This window comes from Lissotriton vulgaris, chromosome 9 (genome assembly GCF_964263255.1).
Source record: "Lissotriton vulgaris chromosome 9, aLisVul1.2, whole genome shotgun sequence".
NCBI classification, from domain to species: domain Eukaryota; kingdom Metazoa; phylum Chordata; class Amphibia; order Caudata; family Salamandridae; genus Lissotriton; species Lissotriton vulgaris.
In genome coordinates, this window is record NC_141697.1 from 286,927,198 (window position 1) to 286,952,579 (window position 25,382).

The 25,382-nt window shown below is 42.7% G+C and overlaps 1 protein-coding gene across 1 annotated transcript in view; it reads left to right on the forward strand.

The window, feature by feature from the left end:
- Window positions 1–25,382, forward strand: part of TSHR (thyroid stimulating hormone receptor) — a 618,302-nt gene that overhangs the window by 579,457 nt on the left and 13,463 nt on the right. The window contains exon 9 of the mRNA XM_086937590.1: window positions 3,042–3,230. Within this exon, the coding sequence (XP_086793716.1) occupies window positions 3,042–3,230 (189 nt within the window). The remainder of the gene's footprint in view (window positions 1–3,041; window positions 3,231–25,382) is intronic.

A 25,382-nucleotide genomic window follows, 5' to 3' on the forward strand; every position in this document is an offset into this window, starting at 1 on the left:
ATACCGCATCTTCGGATCTCTTCGCAAGATCTACGATGCCCTGCATCTCCAAGGTACTTTTTGCAGATCTTCCCGACACTGTAGCTGGCTCACGACACCGCAGTCGGCCTGAACAGTTGGATTTGTTTGTTCACGATGTCGTGATAACTTTGCACTAAACTATCGACTTCAAGGGAAAGTATTTTAAGGTTATTCTTGCAATATTCGTATTGTGATGACTTTATGTTGGATTTTTATCATTTTGGCCTAGTTTTACACAGATAAATATTGGCTATTTTTCTAAAACTGGTGTTGTGTCCTTTTGTATTGTTTTCACTGTGTGTTATGTGCAGATGATTTACACGTTGCCTCTGGGATAAGCCTTACTTCTCATGCCAAGCTACCAAGCAGGTGAGCAGAAGTCATTTTAGAAGTTGTAATCCCCCTTACCCTGACTACAAGGAAGGGTCTCTACTTGAACAAGGTGCATTCCTCTGCCAACCAGAGACTCCCATGTCTAACTATATACATATACAGGTTTTTCACAAGTTTTAGATGGTGAGCAGCTCATTTATCTTGAGCACTCTACTACACCACCAACACTAAATTTTCTCTGCTCAAATTTCTGTTTTTCTAGCCGAATTTATAACCATAGAATGAGCCCAATGCCATCCATGCCCAGCTAGACAAGTGCTAATGTCTTGTGCAATTTTTTGTCAGTGTCTTCGCTCATAGGATTAGCAACCACTATCCATATCAAGCTAAAAAAGCAGGCATGTTACCATTGCAGGCACAGTGCTTCTGCTTTGGATTGATATGAGTGACATGGTGATAAGGGTGCTTCTGTATGTCTGGACAAAGCTATGCTTTTCTGATGATCTTCAATAGGAGCATTATGTGGCCAAGTACCAAAGTGTGAGAAACGTTCATGCTAAACCCTATCCAGGAGAAATCCAGTATGTGCTCCAAGGTATGCATTCATGCTGCACAAGCATCACCCTGCAAAAGCACCTACATAGAAAATATCTTTACAACACTATTATTGAAATTAACTTATAAGGCTATGCTTTAAAGCTCTGATAGATGTTATACTTAAACTCACGTCTAGATCTTTTCCATTCTTAACTTTTTCAGATGTTTCTTCCACAATGATGTGGCCAAGCAATTATGTCTAAAAAGTAAAAGGAGTTAAAAAGTTTACAGGTATGCATAGCGGATTTTCACCACTTGCCATTACCCATGCCCTTCACAGGCTTGCATGTCTCAACCTTGAGTTCTTGTTTGCCTTCTGAATAAATGAGCTATAAACTATAATGCGGTTTTATTTTTCAATGAACAATTGTATGACGTTATCACAATCCATTTCATCCCCCCTTCCGTTCGCGAAACAACAGTCAAACACACCCATCCCAGGGCTTAGTTTGTGAAAGAAAGAGTTCTGATACCCAAAACTGTTCAGAAGCCTGCATCTGGTGCAATTAAAGTTGGCCCGCCGAATACCAATGCTGGTAGTCTTAATTCCACCTTATGTCTCCACTACCAGACACTCCCTCCACTTTATCTCATTTCTGCAGGCTCCTGCTCTCTCCCTTTGTGGCGGTTTTTCCATCTTTCTCTTCCCGCATCTTCCAGATTTGTGTGTCTTCCATGTCTTGACTTTGGCAAATATCTGATGTGGAATCATAAGTGCCAGCCCCCAAAAATAAGTGTGGGTGGTCCCCATCAGCAAGCACTGGCTCCGATTAATTACCGGCCCGTCCAAGTGTGGGTGAGTAAGTGTTACAGGCAGTATAGTTTAACTGGCCTTTGGCCCCATATAATTTAGGGGCATATGTACAAGCCCCTATCGCCACGGGAACGTCACTTTGTGTGACGTTCCCGTGGCGATAGAAGCTTATGTAGAAGGCAGCGTTAAGCCACTTAACGTGGCTTAACTTTGCTTTGTGCATAAGGAACCCTTTCACGCTATGTTTAGCGTGGAAGGGGCGTGCAGTAGGTGTTGTGGTGGGCATTCCACCACAACCCCCATTGTATTTGACGCTGCCCCCTATGTACCAAGATGGCGTACATAGGTGGCAGCGCCAAAATGAAGACAAGGAAAACCCTGGTCTTAAGGTGGCGAAATGAGGAGAAATGTATTATTTCTCCTCGTTTTTGCTTTTTCCATGTGTGCTGCCTTGGAAAAAGCAAAATTGGTTTTGTTTATGTACAGGAAGGTGTCCCTTCCTGTACATAAACAAACCTTTTTAAAAGCAGACACACATGAAAGTGACAGAATTGCATTTTAGGATTATGTGCACGATGGACACCTTCCTACACATAATCAATCCTCCCCTGCACACAGACACCCTATGGCCCCAAGTATTTCAAAGAAGATCCTTGGGATGGTTTTAGAAGGCTAAAACCTTCTGCTTTGAAGTCAAGGTCTGTGCTATGTTTCTTCGAGTCGACATTTGGGAACTTGCCGTTTCCTATAATTCTTTGTCATTATAGATATCAAAAATGTTAATGGCATTTGAGTGAGAGTGAATTGGGTTTGTTCCAGTTTTCCTTTTTGTAACAATCTAAGACGCTCAATGTTACCTATTTTATGAAGGAGGAATGGCTAACATACTGTATTATGTGTCCTACAAGCAACACCGATCTCTGAAGCATAAACTCAATTCAATGAGCGGTGTTTTCGTATAAATATAAACCCATCAAAATGCTTCTCTGTGTTAACCCACAAATACTAAAAATGTATTATAAATTGTTTTGTGGTATTCTCTTTTATTGAATCGTACATTTCTCATTCGTGGACATGAATTTTCAATTGCTTTTGTGTTTGTTTTCCATTTTTTATCATGTAAATATAAAAACACTACAGTGGCAGAAAAATAGGAATTGTCACGTAACATTTGAGAACCACAAGCAAGTCAAGTGAAATCCTTGGTATACCCATTTAATTTAGGTGCTAGAATAAAAACAGATTATTATGTTTTCCTGAGATGGGCAAGTGAAGTGTGACTTACCCATTCAACCTTTTTGTCTAATGTTGTTTTGTCTTTTCTTCTTTGGTGCAGGGATGTATCGGAGACGGGGATAACTGCACTGCCCAGCAAAGGGCTGGAAAGCCTGAGAACACTGGTTGCAAAAAACACCCTGAATCTTAAAAAACTTCCCCCAATCGAAACTTTACAACAGTTGGAAGAAGCGTATCTAACATACTCCAGCCACTGCTGTGCATTCAAGAACTGGAAGAAAAGGAAGGGGTGAGCGATTAAAATCACTTTTCTTTTCTTGTATTCAATGACAATCGCTTTATTTAGTGTTACTTTTTGTTTGTTACTTTAACTGTTTCCACAGTTACTGTGGCCTCCTTTATATGATTAGTTTCCCAATTCAGATTTTAGATTCCCACCCTTATATGAACTCATTTAACTTTCAGTGAAGCACTCATTACTTTATGAAGTTGGGTCCTGGTGTCGGAAATGTTCTTTAATTAGAACGCAAATGTCTATCGCCTCCTCTTGCTTTGAGAACCCTATGACCTGCCATTAGACATGGATAATCCTGTTTATGATACTCAGGCAGTACCATATTGGCAAAAAACACAAACTGTACAAGAGGATGGGAAGGAGCGAACCCAAGGAACAAGGAAGAGTAGAGCTCAGGGTAATAAAGGATGAGAGTAATCGATAGAGACATTAAGATTTCAACCCTTGGGAGTACACTTCTCTTGTTTATTAGGTTGCTGCAAAAATGTAGCATTCTTGTTTCTTTTTTCACAAATATAACGAATTAATTACATCTGTGGAACATTTTGTGCTTGATCCCTCAGTAACAGATGTATACCAGAAAGCAACTCAATCTCTTATAACATATATTAGGTCACCCTTCATTTATAAGAAACTTACAGTATTTCACACAAACAGACATAAAATCCATGCTGAATTACAACGTGATGATAATATGCATTACAATTTTCAAATCTCCATTTGGGATAAAATCTGCTCTAAAATTAATTTCTCTTCTCGAACTTCAATTATGTCTCACCCACTATTCTTTTTTATAATAGATTATTCAGGATGCCATATATGCTTTTTAAAATGAAACTTTCATTTTGGCAGAACCAATGACTCACATTTTGAAGAATAAACTTCCACTGTAAACATATATTGAGGAATCGGAGATCCACTCAGCAGTGGCGGCTCCTCCACTAAGGTGGAGGACCATTGCCCCACTGCTCAAAAGGAAAAATTAAATAAAAATGTATCTTTATTATCATTTTGGTTTTGCTATTGCAGTCAGTGGCTCTCAGGGCGGTCAAGGGTGGCCAGAGCAGGGAGAGGAGGGGTTTGCGCTCCCTAAGTGTGCCCGACTGCTTGGCCGCCAAACAGTCATGCGTACTTTGCATCTCCCCCACCAGGCTGTAATGCACAGCCTGATGAAGAACATGCCTAGCCTCCCATTCCCCATCTGGGTGCCGATCCACGATGCTCAGACCAATCACAACACTATGGGGCTGATTCCGATCTGGTAAAAAAGCGATCCGAATAGCCGTTCGGAGCGTTTTCCCGTATGAATCGTACCCTGCAACGTCCCCTGTATGTACGACGAAGTACGATTCGTACCAGTAGCTGGACTCCGTACGAATCGTACAGAGACCGTACGACTCTAATCTCCCTACGAGTCTCACTCGGAACCCGCTGTACGCGACATCTGTACGGTTCGTGGCTGGTTTATACGACCCAGCAAGTACGATACGTGTCGGGTATGTCCTGTATGACCCTTTTTCTACGGGAGCTGAAAACAGCCGGAAAGGCAGAGTTCGCAATGAAACAGGTACGGAACGGCCCCCCCGGGTACGGCCCATACCCCCATGATCGGAGGGGTACGGCATGTTCCCCTCCGATCATGGGGGGTACGCGCCATACGGTGTGTATGTGATTGTGCGCTTTCCCGTATGAATCGCCCTTACCTGACGTAGACCGTACGACTCGCGTCCTGATACCACGGTCCGATCGTACTCGTCGAGTCGTACGGCATGTGTACGAGTCGTACGGAGACGGCTCAGGATGCGAACCGTACGGACGATAATTTTACCGGATCGGAATCGGCCCCTAAATTGCAGCGTTGTGATTGGCTCAGGGGAGAGAGGAAACAGGAGCAAGAGAATGGAGGAGAGGCGGTGGCCAGCAATTTTCAAGTGTTTTTTTTCTTCGTCCTCTCACCTTATTCCCCCTTACCTCACCACCCGGGTCCATTTTATATATAGATATAAACAATTCAATTACAGAATATGATAATTAATTTCACCAATATAGAAAAGAGTAAAATATTAAACGCTCAAAAACACATTTACTAAAAAGAATATAAACATAAAAAATTAAAATGCACACAATATTAAATACAAACATATAAACAAATGCATTTAAAAATCCTAGTTCACCAATTGGAGGAAAAGTGTAGGACTCCTTAAAGAATTAGGGCCAGATGTAGGTCGCCCAATACCGATCGGTAACGGCCGAAATTACGGAATTTTGCCCGTTACCGACCTGTATTTGGCTTTTGAGATGTAGGTGGCATGATTCCTAGATTCAGTATTTTACCGAATCTGTAATTTAAGGAATCGGTAAATTACTGAATTCTTAACATACCGATTTGGTAAATTACCGAATCCGTAATATAGGGAGCACTCAAGTTAGTGAATTCCTGAGTTAAGGATTCGTTATTTACCACCAACTACAAGTTGGTGGTAAATATCGAAAACCTTTGAAAAAGCAATTATTTTGCTTTTACAACAGTGCGATGTGGCAGACATACATGCCCTTAGGGCATGTATGTGTGCCACATGTGCACCCATGCACTATTCAGAGGTGCAACAGGGTGTCAATGTGACACCCTGCCACCCTTGAAAATATTCCCCCTATTACCGATTCGGTTTTGACCGAATCGGTAATACTGAATGGCTTCCCATAATTACGGAATCGGTAAATATCGATTCTTAATTACCGAATCCTACCGATTCGGTAAAATTTACCGAATAATTATCTACATCCCATTTACCTATTCTTAAATTCCGAATCGGTAAAATTCAGTATTTAAGAATAGGTAAATTGTGATTACCTACATATGGGCCTATATGTGCTATTCACACTGCATTTTAAGCAACGGAAAGGAAAGTGTTGGACTTCCGAGGAGTTACATTTACTATTCCAAATCCAGTCTGAGCAGCAGTGGGGAAATTGTTGGGCTTCGCAGGGGTTACATTTACTATTTCTACTTCAGTGTAAACAACAGTAGTGAAATTGTTGAATTTCAGAGGGATTACATGTATTATTCCCACTCCAGTTTAATCAACACTAGTGAAAGTGTAGGGCTGTCGAGGGGGTAAATGCACTATTCCCACTCCAGTCTAAGCAACAGTAGGGAAAGTGTTGGATTTTGGAAGTATTGCATTTCCTATTCCAACTCCAGTCTAAGCAACAGTAGGGAAAATGTTTAACTTCAAAAGGATTACATATATGAATACAAGTTCTACTAAGATGTTATTAAATTACAGTACATAGAAAAATATATATTTTTAAGAAAAAATAATAAAATTATTTATTATATACATTAAAAATGAAAAAACAAAATAACACATAATGATATCAACTTCCATAACTACCAAATATTTTTAATTTCAACTAATTCCTAAAAAACACAAATACATATATATATTTACAAACAATTGGCAATATCAATTCATATCCATTAATATCAATATCAATGCATATCAAAATATTATATATTTATTATCTTCCCAACCTACTTGTGTACAAAAAGATAACACAGCATTAAATACATGTGTAAAAGAAACATTAAATATAAAATGCATTAAAAGTAATACAACAATACAAAAATTACATAATAATTAATACATTAAGTAATTAACATGATTAAAAATCGAATGATATTTAATTACTCAAAAATAATTAACATTAAATAAAATACATTACATTTTATTAAACTTCTCCCATCCCCCTCAAAAGCGAGCAACCTGCAAAAAAGTATAACTTTAATAAATCACTATTAAACAATTTACATATTTAATTAAATCAATTACAAATAATTTGAAATTAAAGACTAATTAACATGATTTTTTAATTCATAACCAAATTAAAATCCCACCCTCTACCTCTACATAACCAACAACCTGCTACTGAAATATATCTTACTATTACTAACAATCAAACTAAAATAAAAATTACAATTACAATTGTAAATTCAAAATATAATATAACAATTAAACTGTTGACATAATCAATAATCAGGTAAAACATTAACTAACAATGAAAAGCTAATAATCAATAAATTAAAACATTCTAATTTAAATAACATGTCACCCTAGCTCCATTCTAAACCAAAAATCCCCATGGCACTATAAATTACTAACAGTTACAAAAAATTACTGTTGGCCTAATTACGAGACGGTGGCATGGCAGTGGCAGTCCTGCCACAGCCGCACCGGCAGTCCGAATGCCCAATTACAACTTTGGCTGTCAGACCGCCATTGCACTGCCGCAACTGCCAGGGAACCACTGTTCCCTGGCTGTGGCACAGCTGTCATAGGATCAGAAATATGTTGGTGTTGCCGCTACGGCACCACGATGCATATTATGAGTTTCATGATCGCCAGCAGTGTCATGTAGGTCTTTACTCCATGAAAAGGCTGGCAGTCCCGAAACACGGGTGGCCCTACGTGGGGATGATTGCTAGGGGTCTCAACATGTGCGCTGCTGTGTACAGGAAGCTTTTTTGGTGTTCCCACTGTGGTGCCCATTTCCAAACTTGTAATTAGGCCCTACATTACTTAAAATAACACACTATAGTTTATCAAAATAATAGTAATTATACTAACAATATTAACACTTACAATTAATATATTAACTAAAACACATTAAAATTATTAAAAAACAGTTTTTTTACAACTATTACTGGAACGATATAAAAAGCAACAATATTTCTGAAAATTATATTATTTACCCAAAAAGCGATATTTTTGACAACGATATTCTATTCCACTTAATTTTTGTAACTACTAATGAACAGTGGTATAATACTTAGGTATATTGGCGCCACTCAGGAGAATAACACATGTATTTGTACATAAAACCACTTACTTGGAAGACGGTGCTGTAAGGTGAACAGAACCAAACCTCCCCAAAATAGAGGCCAAAGCCAATAAAATATACAAAGAAATACTCAGCACACGTCATAGGTGTATCAACAATTCGTTAAATGCATGATGTAAGCACAAAATATACACAAGTTATTTCAATTCTTATTTTCTTTCTTTATTCTTTTGGTCTTGCTTCAGACAGCCAACACGTGTTTCGTCGCTTACAAAGGGAAATCATCCTGCGGCTTTCTCAAGGGCTATGTCCTGTTTGATAAAAACCTTTCTTTTGTGGTGATATTTCCAACCCACAAAGGGATTCAGTATCTTGCACAACGTCAATAAGGCAGTCATGGCTCCGAGGGATCCTATTTTGTCCTCAAATCTTGAGCTCGTGAATCTGACGGTCTCGTAGCAAATGTCGCTCTCCCTGCTACACGGAGAGCAACGTTTGAGACGCGACTGTCAGACTCACGAGCTCAAGATTTGGGCACAAAATAGGATCCCTCAGATGCATGGACTGAATTATTGAAGTCGCGCAAGAGACTGAATCCATTTTGGCATCTTATGAGGACTGGACCAGATCCCCGTTTTAAAATTGTTCTGGTGAGGAACTCTGTAGATAACAAACTGCAATTCTGGACGGCATACAAAGTTCTAAACTCTGATGTCTTGCAACCATTCCCCATGGGATAAATGCATAAATACCATGCTGCATTTCACAAACGGAAAATGTGGAGGAGAACAGCTTTCTGTTCAGTCTTGTTCTAAAATCATATGTGTTTGTTCCAATGTTAAACTGAGTAACTGGAAACTGAAAAGTTTTGTTGAAACCAAAAATGTGAAAGGAAAAGCAGTATTGTAGGGTTAGTCATGGAAGATGGAAACAGAACAAAAGATTGTTGCAGGTGTACATTTCAAGTCCACAAATCAGCAAAAATAGTGCGACCAAATGAGCGTACTTTCAACTCTGCATCCTAAGAAAACTCAAACCATTCCTTCCACATGATGACTTTAAAGCAGCTGTAAAAGCATTGGTCATCTCCAGGCTAGAATACGGCAGTGCCACTCTTTGCGGGGTGCCGAAACTCAGTCTAGCTCCCATCAGAGCCTCTCTTAATGCTGCTACCAGACTCCTCAACACTGTCTCTAAGAAGACCAATCACATATGACCGGACCTGAAATCGCTCAACTGGCTTCCCTTTGAAGATAGGATACAAATAAAGATTGCATGTATGACCAATAGAGCACTACACTTCAACACCCCACTCTCCCTGACTAATGGAAAGGGGCGACCGCTCGGTCCCCCCGAATGTATGGTGGAGTACCCCGATCCCACCCGGGAAGCCATTTTGGGAAGGAGGCGAGTCTCGGCTGGTATGCCCGAAGCGGCGTAGCCGGGGCGCGCCTTTTCCCGCCCAAGAGGGGGCTGTCCTAGACACCGACGCCGATGGCCACGCCCCGTAGGCGGATTGGAGGAGGGTCCACGCCCGCCTGAAGGATAAAAGGAGCAACAAGCCAAGGAAGCATCCTCTTGTTCCTGTGCTCTGAAGCTGCACCTCCCCGTTGCACGTGAGCTTGAGACGGAACGAAGAGCCAATTTTGAGAATTTAATTTTGTGTTTCTTCTTTCAGCGAGTTCGAAGCTTCCTGACCTAGGACCTTGAGGATTATCCGTGGACGATGCCTGGCAAGAATGTCGTGAAGAGGGTCGGAACCGACCAGATGCTTCGTATGCTGATAAAGGACATGGCGGACATGAAGAAGCAGATGGCGGCAATGAATGGTGCGGGTGGACCAAAGAAAGTCATCGGACCAGCATTGCCGGGAGTAGTCCCTAACGGGAGAGGTAGAAGGGCCAAGAAGGGGGCATCGGGTGGGGAGGCCCCGGTTCCCGAATCACCTCCAGCGAACCCGGTCACCCCTATCGAGGCCCCAGTTCCGGTCCCGAACGCGGAACAACCGATCCCCGTGGTGGTTACTCCTGTTAACGAGGAAGATATGCCTCCTGAGCTGGCTGCCCAGTTGGCGGCATGGTTGGGCAGAGATAATGAGGGGGCCACGGCTGAGGAAGCCAGGTCGATAATGAAGCAGTTGCGGCAATCGAAAGATGCTGTGAAGGCACCGTGTCCTCTTGTTTCCCCGCAGGCTCCCGTGGAACAACCAGTATCGGACGTTGGTTCGGCAGCAACAACGGTCACAGCTACCGGTTCAGGTAAGCAGCCATTGCCAATGGCGGGGGAGGGATCGGTACCCTCGAGGAGGGAAAAAGTCGTTCAACATATCCCGATTGATGTGAAGGAGAGGATTTGGGCGGATAAATATGTGAACATGTTTTCCTTGTTGACCGATCACTATGAGATTGAGCATGTTAAAAACCAGAAAGAGTTTTTGCATCCTAGTGTATGGCGCGCAAAGATGGCGGGTTTCAGAGTAGATGAAACGATCGCCAATTGGGCCAGAGCGTTTGGGATGTTCACTGCAATTATGGGGGAACGTAGGCCCGAATTATTGGTGGAATTAGCCGTTTATCAGACACGTACCATGGAATTTTATGAAACATACGGGGGCAATCAATGGTGTTGTTATGATAGCATATTCCGTAAGTCCAAGGAGCACGACTCATCCCTGACGTGAGATTGTTTCGACTCCATTTCCTGGCAAAAAATTGAGAGGTCGAGCACGGCGAAGTCGCCATCTTTAGGCAGAAACGGGGTTGAGCCTTCCCGCCATTCTTTGGGGGCGCCCTTTCGGGCGGGTACAAGCAGTGATCAAAACACAAAGAATAATGGCAACTCGGGTAAGAAAGGGGTCTGCTGGAGCTTTAACAGAGGCAAGTGTTCCAGGCCACAAGGTTCTTGCAGGTTCAGGCATGAGTGTGCAGGGTGCGGACAGTCCTCGCACCCCGAGAGTACGTGCAGAGCCAAGACTGGTGATACGGGAGGTAGAGGAGGCGCCAAACAGGTCTAGAGTAGACCAAGGGGCGTCAGTACCTACCCCGGTTGATATCATGGCACTGATCCCTTGGCTGAACGAATACCCTGATCATATCTCCGCCGGGGTGTTGTGGGACGGTTTCTCATATGGTTTCCGCATCCCGGCGGGGGATTTTCGGGGGGAAGCACAATGTAAGAACCAACTATCGGTTCAACAGAATGCGGCGGTGGTACAGGCAAAGATTGGGAAAGAAGTGGCCCGAGGTCGGGTTGCTGGACCATATGACTTACCACCAGTTGGCAATTTTGTTTGTTCACCTTTGGGGGTGGTCCCCAAAAAGGACCCAGGGGAGTTCAGGTTGATACATAATTTGTCAGCTCCTAGGGGCCTTTCGGTGAACGATGCGATTGACCCAGGAGTTTGTTCGGTGCGGTACGCATCCTTTGATGAGGCCGTCGCCATTTTGAATCGCCTGGGGCCCGGAGCGCTGATGGCTAAATCAGATATCGAGTCAGCGTTCCGATTGCTCCCGGTACACCCGGATGATCAGCGTCTCCTAGGTTTTATGTTTCAGGGACGCTATTACATGGATAAATGTATGCCAATGGGTTGCTCCATCTCTTGTGCGTATTTTGAGAAATTCAGTACTTTTTTGCAATGGGCGTTCACAAGACGCACGGGCTTTACGCATGTTATGCATTATCTTGATGATTTTCTGTTTCTGGGGGCAGCCGGGGACACTGAATGTGCACAGGCCCTGAGGGAATTCTGTAATCTGATGAAGGAGTTTGGCGTGCCGCTGGCACCCGGTAAGACGGTAGGGCCATCTACTACACTCGAGTTTCTTGGAATTGAGCTTGATTCTGTAGAGGGGTGCTTCCGCTTGCCCAAAGAGAAGGTGATGAAATTCAGGGCCTCGCTAAAAACTTGTCTCGGCGAAAGAAAAGTAACTCTCCATCAGATACAACAGGCTGTGGGTCAGCTTAACTTTGCCCTGAGAGTAATACCGATGGCTCGCCCCTTTTCCCGTTCTATCGCACAAGCCATGGTGGGCCTCAGGGAAGGGCACCACCGCACAAGACTGTCAACTGAGGTTCGCCAGGATATGCTCATATGGCTGGCATTTCTGGCGGATTTCAACGGTCGAGTTGTGTGGACCGATCCACCAGTTTCCTCGGAAGAACTGGGGTTGTGGACCGACTCGGCGGGGAGTGTAGGTTTTGGTGCCATATTCGGCAATCAATGGTCGGCACGAACCTGGCCTGATTGGTGGCACGATAATGGACTCACTGGTAACATTGGGTTTCTGGAGCTGTTCCCCATTCTGGTGGCCTTGGAAACGTGGCCAGAGGGGTTTCGTGATCGCTCTGTGGTGTTCTGGTCTGATAATATGACCGTGGTTGAGTGTATCAATAGTCAGGCAGCACGCTGCAAATGGATTTTGAGATTACTGAAGGAAATTGTCCTGCTATGTATGAGACTAAACGTGCACTTTAGGGCAAGACACGTGCCAGGGGTACTAAACCAGGCAGCTGATGCACTCTCTCGTTCCCATATGCAGGCCTTCCGGGGTTTTCTGCCCTCAGCGGACTCGGTGGCGGCACCATTTCCCGAAGCTCTCTGGTCTCTCGGTGCCCCGGATTACAAAACCTCGTGGGAGAGAGTCTAGCACCCAGGACAAGGAAGGCATATGAAGGGGCGTTCCGTTCTTATTGGTCCTTTTTGGGTCCTGCTAGGGGGGAGCACTGGGGGCAGGAAGAGTATGTCCTGAAATTTCTGGTATCTTTACATCAGGCAGGCAAATCAGTGGCTACGGCCAATAGGCACCGGGCCGCCATTTCTTTCATGGCACGGGCTCATGGCATCCAGGACCCCACATCGTCCTTTCTGGTACAGAAGGCACTGCGTGGGTGGCAACGCCTTGAGGGTCGCAGAGTGGATGAGAGGCACCCGATAGGTTTGGAAAGGTTGTCCCTGTTAATGTCCGTACTTCCTGCGACATGTTCATCTCAATCAGAGACAGTGCTGTTCCGGGCCGCTTTTGCATTAGCATTTCATGGGGCTATGCGGGTAAGCGAACTGGTAGCGAGGAACAAGCAGGATACGGGGGGAGGTCTGTGTCGAGAACACATTCAAATTAAGGGGGAGACAATGGTAGTCTCAATTGCCAGATCCAAGAGCGATCAGGGAGCGATCGGGGACAGCGTGGTAGTCCAGCGGATTCCAGGGTCTCCCATGTGCCCGGTGAAATGCGTGGAGGAGTATTTAGCGCAGAGGGCGGCATCATGGGGGGGGGAGCTTGCTGAGACATACCGACGCCACCCCACTGACCAGGTTTCAGTTTCAGCGGGTGTTGACAATGGCAATCGCGGCAGCGGGATTGAACCCGGGCGATTTTGGGACCCACTCATTCCGGATAGGTGCTGCTACAGAAGCTACAGCCAGGGGTTTGAGTGTGGATAAAGTGAAACAGTTGGGGCGTTGGTCCTCAAATTGTTATAAGAGGTATGTGCGGTTGCACATGTTGTGAAGCTAATGTCGTGCACTCACGCTTCCTGTTTTCTGTTTGGTTTTCAGTTTTGCGAGCAGGCTTTGCGGGGCGGACTGTGCAGTTGACCCGACACCGGGGGACCAGCGGTCAAAGATCACCGGCTGAGGGAAGAGTGGTGTGGGTCGTGGGCCACTCATACGTGAGGCGTGCCGCAGACGTATTCAAAGCAGGTGACATGATTCACATGGCTGGGGAATACGGGTACAGGGTGACCTTCTACGGAAGGGGCGGGCTCTGTATTGACCAGTTTCAAAATTTTATGGAGGGTCTGTTAGGGCGGACAAGATCACCGCCATCTGTAATCATAGTGCATCTTGGGGGCAATGATTTGGTGACCACGGGTCGATGGGTACTTCTCGAATTAATCTTATCCACAGTAAGTTGGTTGGCGAGAAGGGTCCCGGGGTGCACGATTGCATGGTCCCACATGATTCCGCGGAAGGTGTGGCGGGGGGCTATTTCTGTGTCAGCTTTAAATCAGTCGGTGAAGAAAGTGAATAACAAACTTGGTAGGTTGTTCCGTACATGTACATTGCATTCTATTCCTCATGGATGTATCAAGGGGGACCATATGTACCTAGAGGATGGGGTCCATTTGTCCCGGGAGGGGAATGCTTTACTCATAGGAGACTTCGTAGCTTGGTTAAAGAGTTTGTGCAGCCATGACCTTTAAGTAGAAGTTTTGTGGGGGGTCCGGATAGCCGGTCAACTATCCGGCCTGTGGCGGTAAGGTCATGATCGGTGAGCAGTAATTGGAAGATCCCTAGAGGTGGGGCGTCACCCATTATGGATGGGAGCGCCCGGGGGGAGGCGGCCATTGGCCCCTCAAACGGGGAGGCGGTCCCCTTCTAAGGATGGGGACGCCGAAAGGGAAGGCGGTCAAGGCCCCTCCCTGGGGAGGAGGGGCTACGGGCCCCTCCTGGGAATTTCCCGGGGCCAGGACATCTGCGACGGCAGATGTGGTAAGCAGTGTGGGGTGGGAGGGGGGTCTACGCTACCTTCTAGACACCTCACACTAGTCCTCGGACGACCACTAAGATGGCGTCGAGTAAACAGGGGCCCCCGTTAAGACAAGGGAAATTGGAAGTTGGCACAGAGGTACAGTCCTCTGTGCGCCCGCCCCTCACAAGTGGGGGGGGAGTTCTGGTATTAGGGATCTGACACCGGTTACGACCTTGCCGTTGGCCCGTAATGTTAGGATGTACAATTTCAATTTTGAGAAATGCATTTACAGGATGTTTTAGTATCGGCTAGGAGAACCTTTGTATTAGAGATGTGTTAAGGTTAGCCAAGAACATCGTAATGTGTAAATGAAATTGTACATGCTATGAAACTGTTATTTTAATGTTTTAATTTTGTTTCATATTTTTAATAAATACGGCCGGGAGGGTAACTCCCTCCCGCCTTCCAAAAGTTCAGAACCGTTTCCGTCTTCCCATTCTTGGGGATTGTGTTGAGAGGGGGTGTCGGGTATCCCAACCATATGGAAAGGGGCGACCGCTCGGTCCCCCCGAACGTATGGTGGAGTACCCCGATCCCCCCGGGAAGCCATTTTGGGCGGGAGGCGAGTCTCGGCTGGTATGCCCGAAGCGGCGTAGCCGGGGCGCGCCTTTTCCCGCCCAAGAGGGGGCTGTCCTAGACACCGACGCCGATGGCCACGCCCCGTAGGCGGATTGGAGGAGGGCCCACGCCCGCCCGAAGAAGGATAAAAGGAGCAACAAGCCAAGGAAGCATCCTCTTGTTCCTGTGCTCTGAAGCTGCACCTCCCCGTTGCACGTGAGCTTGAGACGGAACGAAGAGCCAATTTTGACCCACCCACCAGCCCCTGATGACAGCGATTTGTTTTGAATAAAGTCGAGTGACATGATACTGTTTCTTTTACAGGTTGTTGTGAATAAAGTTGATAAATTTTGATATGTAATAAAGTGGTTGATCTGTCAGCATGTGGTTCGACAAAGTACTTGCAGCAGAGTTAATTGTAGTGCTTAGTAGAAGTTATACTTTGAATTGCTCAGTATAATTGTCTGTTGTATTCTCTCTTAGTTTAAAAAATGTCGTATTTATTTTTTGGTCGGGCGGTAAGGTCATGATCGGTGAGCAGTAATTGGAAGATCCCTAGAGGTGGGGCGTCACCCATTATGGATGGGAGCGCCCGGGGGGAGGTGGCCATTGGCCCCTCAAATGGGGAGGCGGTCCCCTTCTAAGGATGGGGACGCCGAAAGGGAAGGCGGTCAAGGCCCCTCCCTGGGGAGGAGGGGCTACAGGCCCCTCCTGGGAATTTCCCGGGGCCAGGACATCTGCGACAGCAGATGTGGTAAGCAGTGTGGGGTGGGAGGGGGGTCTACGCTACCTTCTAGACACCTCACACGAGTCCTCGGACGACCACTAAGATGGCGTCGAGTAAACAGGGGCCCCCGTTAAGACAAGGGAAATTGGAAGTTGGCACAGAGGTACAGTCCTCTGTGCGCCCGCCCCTCACAAGTGGGTGGGGAGTTCTGGTATTAGGGATCTGACACCGGTTACGACCTTGCCGTTGGCCCGTAATGTTAGGATGTACAATTTCAATTTTGAGAAATGCATTTACAGGATGTTTTAGTATCGGCTAGGAGAACCTTTGTATTAGAGATGTGTTAAGGTTAGCCAAGAACATCGTAATGTGTAAATGAAATTGTACATGCTATGAAACTGTTATTTTAATGTTTTAATTTTGTTTCATATTTTTAATAAATACGGCCGGGAGGGTAACTCCCTCCCGCCTTCCAAAAGTTCAGAACCGTTTCCGTCTTCCCATTCTTGGGGATTGTGTTGAGAGGGGGTGTCGGGTATCCCAACCATACAAGCTTGAGCTATCTGGTGGTTCCAGGTCCACAAGGTGCTCAGGCACTCTGCTACTCAAGCCCAAGAAATTTAATAAGCTTAAAACCTACAATCGACATAGCACAGAGAATCAGGAACTCCCTTCCAGTGGAACCAAGACTGATTCCTTCTACCTTTGCCTTCAAAAAGAAAGTCAAATCTCTACTGCTGAACAAGCTTCTCTAATGAACAATGCGCTGATCTTGATGCTATGCTCTGACTGCCTACAAATAATTTTTTTTTAAAATATATTTTTATTTGTATTTTATTTTATTTTATTGTATCTGATTTGCTCTTGATGTATATTGCCCTTCTTGTCTCGCTTGCTACCTAATCCTATGTGAAGCGCTCTGATACCCACCTGGGTCATGTTCGTGCTGTACAACACTTTAAATAAATAAATAAATAAACTTTATGAAGGTCAGTCGTTTTAATAGACATGGTTGTGAAGAACTCCAAACATGCCAACACAGTCCTACTGCTGCCTCATTATTAAGGTCCCAGTTTTTGGTAGTTATACTTAACCCAGTACATACCGCTGCTGCAGGTGAGGTATTACCACATCATTACGAGGTTTCCTCTTAGAATTTTTAATACCTGTTCATGATAAGTGTGACTGTGACAAATTATGGGGCTCATTAGAATAGCGGATTTTCGGCCGGCCCGGAGGATGCGGAAAATCCGCTGCGGACCCACCAAAGACCCACCGCCACATTAGGATGGGTGGTGGGTCCTGGTTTCAGTCCCCTACTTTTCTGCCGCGGTTGGCTTACAACCGCGGCGGAAAAGCTCTAATATGGTGGCGGTGTCTCTCAGACACCGCCAGCCATATTAGGATGGGTTTTGAAAAATGCTTTTCCGCGGCGGGTTTTCCGCCGTGGAAAAGCATGTGGAACTTCACTGCAGGGGCCCGTTGCGGGCCCCCTGGGTGAAGGGGGTTGGAGAGTGCACATGGGGGGTACCTATGGTACCCCCCTGCATTTGTATGCAGAAATCGGCAGGCACCGCGGCGGGTGCAGCTTGAAGCCGCACCCGCCGCAATGGTAAAAATAGAGGATGTGACCGCCAGGGTGGCGGTCACATCCTAATTTCACAGGAGGGATCTCCGCAGGCCATGCGAAGGTTCCCTCCTACTCTGGGGTCGTCCGCGATCCTAATGTGCCCCTATGTATTTTTCCCTCTAAATGTGTAATTGTAATTTCAGTTGTTAACGTCTGTTTGCATCTGAACCTGAATTACAGTTGTCCCCCAATTAAGCCCCAAGACATGTGCATATAAAGAAGGAACAGCATCATCTGACTCCAATTTTCATTTCAATAAAAAGAGAGAACACCTGCGTCTTTATTTCACTCTTGCAATCTCATTTTTACTTACTACAACAAAAGGTGTCCAGGAGTCACAACTTAGTATTTTTACTCTAGACTGACCACCATATGACTTACAGGTTAGATTGTGTATTGTTCATGTGTGAAAACCATACAACTACTCATATGCTCAACATGCAAACAGGGTAGGAATTTTTCCCATCAGTTGCCGTTCTGTACCACCACTATCACATCATTTGGGTCCTCCTTACCCAGGAGTTAGTACACGTGATCAGTCACACTATGTGAAGTGTGAAGACTGTGTGAGTGAGGAGACCGATGTCGTTTGTTTTGCTGGGTGGTATCGATATGGTGTTGAAATGATAATTACAACTGAAAGAAAGCAGTGCAGTGAAAAAGAGTGGGAGTGAGTAAAATTAGGTGGAACTGAGTAGAATAAGTGCTTTATTAGTTTCTCTCAGACCCCCAAGACTAAAAACAAGTGAAAAAGTAGATTTGACAAAATATCTACTGGCAAGTGGTCGACATGTTTCTGCATATAAACGGAAGGTTTCCTATGCATTCATCAGGACCTAGATGTTGCTACTGCGTGCATGATTAAGTGATAAAGAAGTAAAAGAATAAAAGGGAAAAATTTCACCTGAATGTCAGGTGTTGATTCTCCACCACAATCCAATGTTTGTGGGGAAGGCGCCTCACCTCACCTGGCTGCAGCTCAGGTAAATAAGGAGCACCGCTCTCTCCGTCGGTGTCTCCCAACGTCCCTCTGGGCTATTCTGGGGAGGAATGCATAGGAAACCTTCCGTTTATATGCAGAAACATGTTGACCACTTGCCAGTAGATATTTTGTCAAATCTACTTTTTCACTTTCACTGCACTGCTTTCTTTCAGTTGTAATTATCATTTCAACACCATATCGATACCACCCAGCAAAACAAACGACATCGGTCTCCTCACTCACACAGTCTTCACACTTCACATAGTGTGACTGATCACGTGTACTAACTCCTGGGTAAGGAGGACCCAAATGATGTGATAGTGGTGGTACAGAACGGCAACTGATGGGAAAAATTCCTACCCTGTTTGCATGTTGAGCATATGAGTAGTTGTATGGTTTTCACACATGAACAATACACAATCTAACCTGTAAGTCATATGGTGGTCAGTCTAGAGTAAAAATACTAAGTTGTGACTCCTGGACACCTTTTGTTGTAGTAAGTTAGACAGTAGGGGCATGTGTCCAGTCCAGAGTCGTAAAACTAGCCCTTAGACCCTCATTTATACAGTGTGTTTTGTTGAATCTCATTTTTACCCAGTATTCTTCCTTTGTCACAGTTTTACTGCTTTCCTCTCTTTCTCCTGCTTTCTGTTTTTATTATCTTTCTCTGTCTTGATCTGGGTCAAAGGCTGTTGATGAAAAATAAGTGAGGGTTACCAAATATTTGTGCTGGTGCCCACCACCTGCAATCACTGGCACAAATTAAGCACTGGTCCTCTCCAACCGAAATCCTTTTTCCCTTGCCTACAATTGTAATTTTATACTATGCAGATTTGTAGAGTGCACAATTACTCATAAAGGTATGCTGGTGCTGAGCAGGTGTCAGTCTATCCACACCTAGGTCTCAGTGGGACTATTTGAAAAGCCTGGTCTTCAGCTTCTTGCTGAAATCAAGAAGTGAAGATGAGCCTCTTATGTGTAGACGAAGGTTGTTCCACGCTTTAGGAGTGATATAGGAGAAGGCTCAACTGCCAGATCTGTTTTTCTGTATGTCAAGTCAAGTCAAGAGATTTATATAGCGCGCTACATACCCATAGGGTCACAAGGCGCTTGAGGCAGGGTGGGGGATTACTTGGGATGGGATGCGTGTAAGTAGGAGTCCAGACAAACTGAGGTCTCTGAAAGATTTATGAAAGCAGATGTGAACGTTGAGGTGTGCTGAGCCAGTGTTATAAAGTTCCTTGAAAGCGTGCATGAGGAGTTAGAATGTTGCTTGTTTGTGTATGGGGAGCCAGTGGAGCTCCTACAGGTTTGGTGTGATGTGAGTGTGGCATGGGAGGGTGAGAGTGATTATGATTCGTTTTTTGTTGATCCCGACTAATGGCCTGATTTCGATGCAATCGGAAAGAGCCATTCCGACCCTATCGAAATCGGCTGTTTGGATTCCTTTCTGACCAACCCCTTTTGATGGGGTCAGTCGGAAGGAATCTCAACCGGATTTCCGAATGGCTTGCGATGGGCTCGGATAGCCCGTCCACCATTCGGAAAGTCTCCAGTAATCCCTCGGGTGGCTCTTTCCGCCCAAAGGGATTACGATGGCAGATTTGAGAAGCTTTTTTTGTGCTAGTCTTTCTGACACATAAAGGCTGTGGGAATCCACCTTTGGGGGACCCCAGCAGGGCCCCCATGGGTGCAAGGCCTCTGGATCTCCATCCAACCATGGTGCCCCTGTTGATCCTTGCACCCCGTGGCTGGCACCTTTAGGTGCCAGCCACGGGGTGCAGGGATGAACTACACCTTTTCACTTTACACTGAGAGCATGCATTCTGGTCTGAATGCATGCTCCCAGTGCTCCCGTGTTCTCAGGTCCATCCGGCATCGTAATCGGGCCTAAAGAGGGTGTTCCTGTAGTATAGCTTGCTTGTGACCTGGACGTGCTTGACGGTATTCTAGGTGGTGATTGGGAGCATATCTTGCTCAATTTACTTATTTGATTTGAAAAAATGTATGTTCAACTCCTTTTGTTCATAATATCTTTGCAAGGAAGATAGCCATCCCTTAATGCCCAACTGATATTGCAGTATGTAGAATGGTATGTACCAACGTGGCAATCTCTTTCCACTGCTATGCTATGGAGAATATGCCTGTCTTAAACACTTCGGGCCAGATTTACAAGCCCCTTGCCTCGCCGGTGCGTCACGTTGCGTGACACACCTGTGGCGCAGCTTGCTGAGTGATATTTACAAGCACAGGGTAAAGTCACCCAGCGTGACTTAACCTGAGCTTGTAAATATCGCCCCTGTTCTCGCAACACTTTTCTTGTTAGAAGAGTGACATGGGTGCTACTGTGGGTGTTTCCACGCAACACCAATGTCCACAGATGCATTTCTAGATTTACAAGAAGTCGTAAATCTGGAAATGCATCAGAATGCTACGCCACCCTAGGGGTGGCGTAGCGAGGCGCAACAAGGAGACATTTTTTAATTTCTCGGTTTTTTCCTCTTTCAATGCGTGCTGCATTCTACAGGGTACACAGTCAAAATATCGAATTGTAAATTTCGACTTACCAAAATATCGTGTTTTAAATTTCGAAGGTGCAGAATATCGATGTCAAGAATATCGTTGGACAGAATATCGACCCTAAGGTAAGTAATATCGAAATTCTTTATATCGATGTAAGTAATATCGAAATTAGTAATATCGATAGCATATATATCGATGTAACTAATTTCGATGACATTAATATCGATATTTGGATTATTTTTTTGTTTTTTATTATGTATGTGTTATATGTTTTAGTTAAGTATTTAAAATAATTTATATTATATGTGTATAAATTTTATATATTAATAAATGTATTTATAAGTAAATTATATGTTTTAGTACCAGAGCAGGTTGTGGGTTTATAGGGGAATAGGGTGGAAAGTAATTTAATTGTAATTAATAAAATATTTTTTTATGTATAATTTATTTCGTAATTAATTATTAATTGGCAATTAATTATTTTAATTGATAAATATTTAATTTGTAATTAATGTTAATTTTAATTAAATGTTATGTTTTAGTACCGGAGCGGGTTGTGGGTTTATAGGGGAATAGGGTTGGAAGTAACTTAATTGTATTTAATAAAATATTTATGTATAATTTATTTAGTAATTAATTAATAATTGGCAATTAATTCTTTTAATTGGTAATTAATGTTAATTTTGATTAAATGTTATGTTTTAGTACCGGAGCGGGTTGTAGGTTTATAGGGGAATAGGGTGGGAAGTAATTTAATTGTAATTAATAAAATATTTTTTTATGTATAATTTATTTTGTAATTAATTATTAATTGGCAAATAATTATTTTAATTGATAAATTAATTATTTAATTGGTAATTAATGTTAATTTTAATTAAATGTTATGTTTTAGTACCTGTGCGTGTTGTGGGTTTATAGGGGTATTGGATGGAAAGTAATTTTATTGTAAATATTTTATTATTTATACATTTTTAGTTATGGATAATTAATGTATTAAATAATTATTAATTGGTAAATAATTATTTTAATAGATAATTATTTTTTAAATTGCCAATTAATATTTGTAATTTGTAATAAGTTTTTTAATAACTAGAAAAATTATTTAATTAATTGTTAAACATTTTTGTAAAAATATTTATTTGTATAATGTAATTTAACTTTTAATATTGATTTAAATTTAATTAATACTTTATTGTTATGATAAATAATGTATTATATAATATTTATTATTTGGTGAGTAATATTTAATAATTATTATTTATTGGTGTTTGTTGTTAATTTATTGTCAATTAATTATTCAAATGTAATTGGTTTTGATTATTACTTGTTTTTTATTGATGTTGATGTATTTAAAAATGTAATTATATATTATTTCAAATATAAACATTATTTAGAAGTATGTTAAAATAAAAATCTATGTTTTTAAAAGCTTTCCCTACTGTTGCACCATTTGGAGTTGGAATAGTAATTTTTCCCCCTACGCTATCCAAAGCTTTCCTTACTGTTGCACCCTTTGGAGTTGGAATAGTAATTTCCCCCTACGCTATCCAAAGCTTTCCCTACTGTTGCACTCTCTGGAGTGGGAATAGTAATTTTAACCCCTACACTATCAAACGCATTCCCTACTGTTGCACTCATTGGAGTGGGAATAGTCATTTTTACCTACCCGCTATCCAACGCTTTCCCTACTGTTGCACCCACTGGAGTGGGAATAGTAATTTTTACCCGTACGCTATCCAACGCTTTCCCTACTGTTGCACTCACTGGAGTAGGAATAGTAATTTTTACCCACCCGCTATCCAACGCTTTCTCTACTGTTGCACTCTCTGGAGTGGGAATAGTAATTTTACCCCTACACTATCCAACGCTTTCCCTACTGTTGCACCCTTTGGAGTTAGAATAGTAATTTTTACCCTTACGCTATCCAACGCTTTCCCTACTGTTGCACTCTCTGGAGTGGGAATAGTTATTTTTACCCACCGCTATCCAACGCTTTCCCTACTGTTGCACTCACTGGAGTGGGAATAGTAATTTTTACCCACCCGCTATCCAACGCTTTCCCTACTGTTGCACTCTCTGCAGTGGGAATAGTAATTTTACTCCTGACACTATCCAACGCTTTACCTACTGTTGCACCCTTTGGAGTTGGAATAGTAATTTTTACCCTTACGCTATCCAACGCTATCTCTACTGTTGCACTCACTGGAGTGGGAATAGTAATTTTTACCCACCCTCTATCCAACGCTTTCCCTGCTGTTGCACTGCACTCTCTGAAATGGGAATAGTAATTTTACCCCCTACACTATCCAATGCTTTCCCTGCTGTTGCACTCTTTGGAGTGGGAATAGTAATTGTTACCTATCCGCTATCCAACACTTTCCCTACTGTTGCACCCTATGGAGTTTGAATAGTAATTTTTAGCCTTACGCTATCCAATATAATTTATAGTTATTTATGTATTTTATAATATTTTTATTATGTTACATAATGTTGTGTTTAATTATTTTTTTATATATTGAAAGTATATTCCATTGTTTTAATGTATTAAATATAAATATTTATTATTATTTATTTTATTATTTTATGAGTGTTGATGTATTTGTAATTTATAGTATTTGTTAATATTTTTCAATTAATTAAAAAATATATATATTATAATAATTAAATATATATTACATATTGTTTTTTTACCTGCCGAATAAATTATCACTTGCAAGGCAATCCGGGTGTCCGAGTCCTATCCTTACTTGGTGGTGTTGTGGAGAGAATTAACTGGGGTACCGGCTACCCAACTCGGATCGCCCTGAGACAGCGATCGATCTTTATGCCGGTGTTGGTGGAGGAAATTACATATTGTGTGTTTAATTTTAATTAAAAGTTTAACATTAAATATGTAGTATTTATTCATTTTAAACATTCTAAAATATTTTTACATAAGTTTAAATTATATAAAAGTATTATTTACTTTATGTTTCTTTTTTAATAACATAAAAAACGTTATTTTTAATTACGATATTTTTAACATCGATATTTTAGTTTCGATATTTTTGTACTTACCATGTTGTAGATAGGGTGTCGATATAATTGCCTTCGATATTCCAGCGTCGATATTTTGTCTGTCGATATCCTGTCTCTCGATATTCTGTCAGAGATTCATTCTACAGCACGCATTGGAAGAGGAAATCACCGCAATTTATTGTTTTTGTACAGGAAGGTGCCCCTACCTGCACAAAAACAATATCCCCACAACGCAGGCATCCTTGCACCATGGTGCAAGGATACCTGCGCAGGAGCATGGCAGCAGTGTGTGCGCCAGCGCAGGGGGAAGCACAGAGATGCAACATATTGCTGTAAATATGTTGCATCCCTGTGCTTTGAAACTAACGCAGCCCGGGTCAGCAAAATGATTTGCGACACAGCGCTGCATTTGTTTCTTGTAGGTTCACCCCTTTTTTAGTAAGTCTTAAAGGTTGCAAAAGCAATGAAACCTAAATACACAATGATTTACAACATTATGCACAACAATTATTTTAGTAAGTGTCAGATTGGCCCAACTTTATGCCCAAGATTCAATGGGAGCCATGGTTAGTTCAATCTTTCAACTGCACCCCCACTAATCACATACAAAAACATATGGGCCAGTGGAAGAAGCAGTGAAAATGGAATGAATGGAACAAGATGGAATACAGAGACACAGGACTCCACCGCGCCGTTACTGGGCTGGTCAATGAGTACTGCAGAATATACTAATTAACAAGAGAAAGAGGGCCCCAGAACATAGCAAGAGACAGGCAGGGAAGCAGGGGTATAAAGACCACAATCCAAACACGAAACAACCTGCCTAGTCAAATTATGTAAAGCAAAATATCTCCTCAATAATTTTAAAGCGATAAAAAGTCACAATCAAGCCAGGTGATTCAATGCAAATAAGAAACAAATCTCAAAGACATTTTTTTACAAAGAAATATAAACATGATTTTATTCAAACTATTCAATATTTCCTATAGCACATTCAAAGTAAGCACAAGAATTTAAATATATACAATGAGCCAACACAACAGTTACAATACTAATAACATCGTACACTAACCCTGGAGAGATCCAAACTCAGTCCCCCCAACAAGACAATCAAACTATCAATCAAACTACATGCATGACATTCAAATCATACATGTGAGTCATCAGTAGACATACAGCAAAAACTCAATAAAATCAGAAATGTAACTTTTTTTTGTATGAATAACAAGGACCAAAATCAAGATCCTTTATCCTATACACTAATTTATACTTCATACTTCTCAAACACATATTATACAGATACCATATATTCTATATTGCATGATGGATGAGT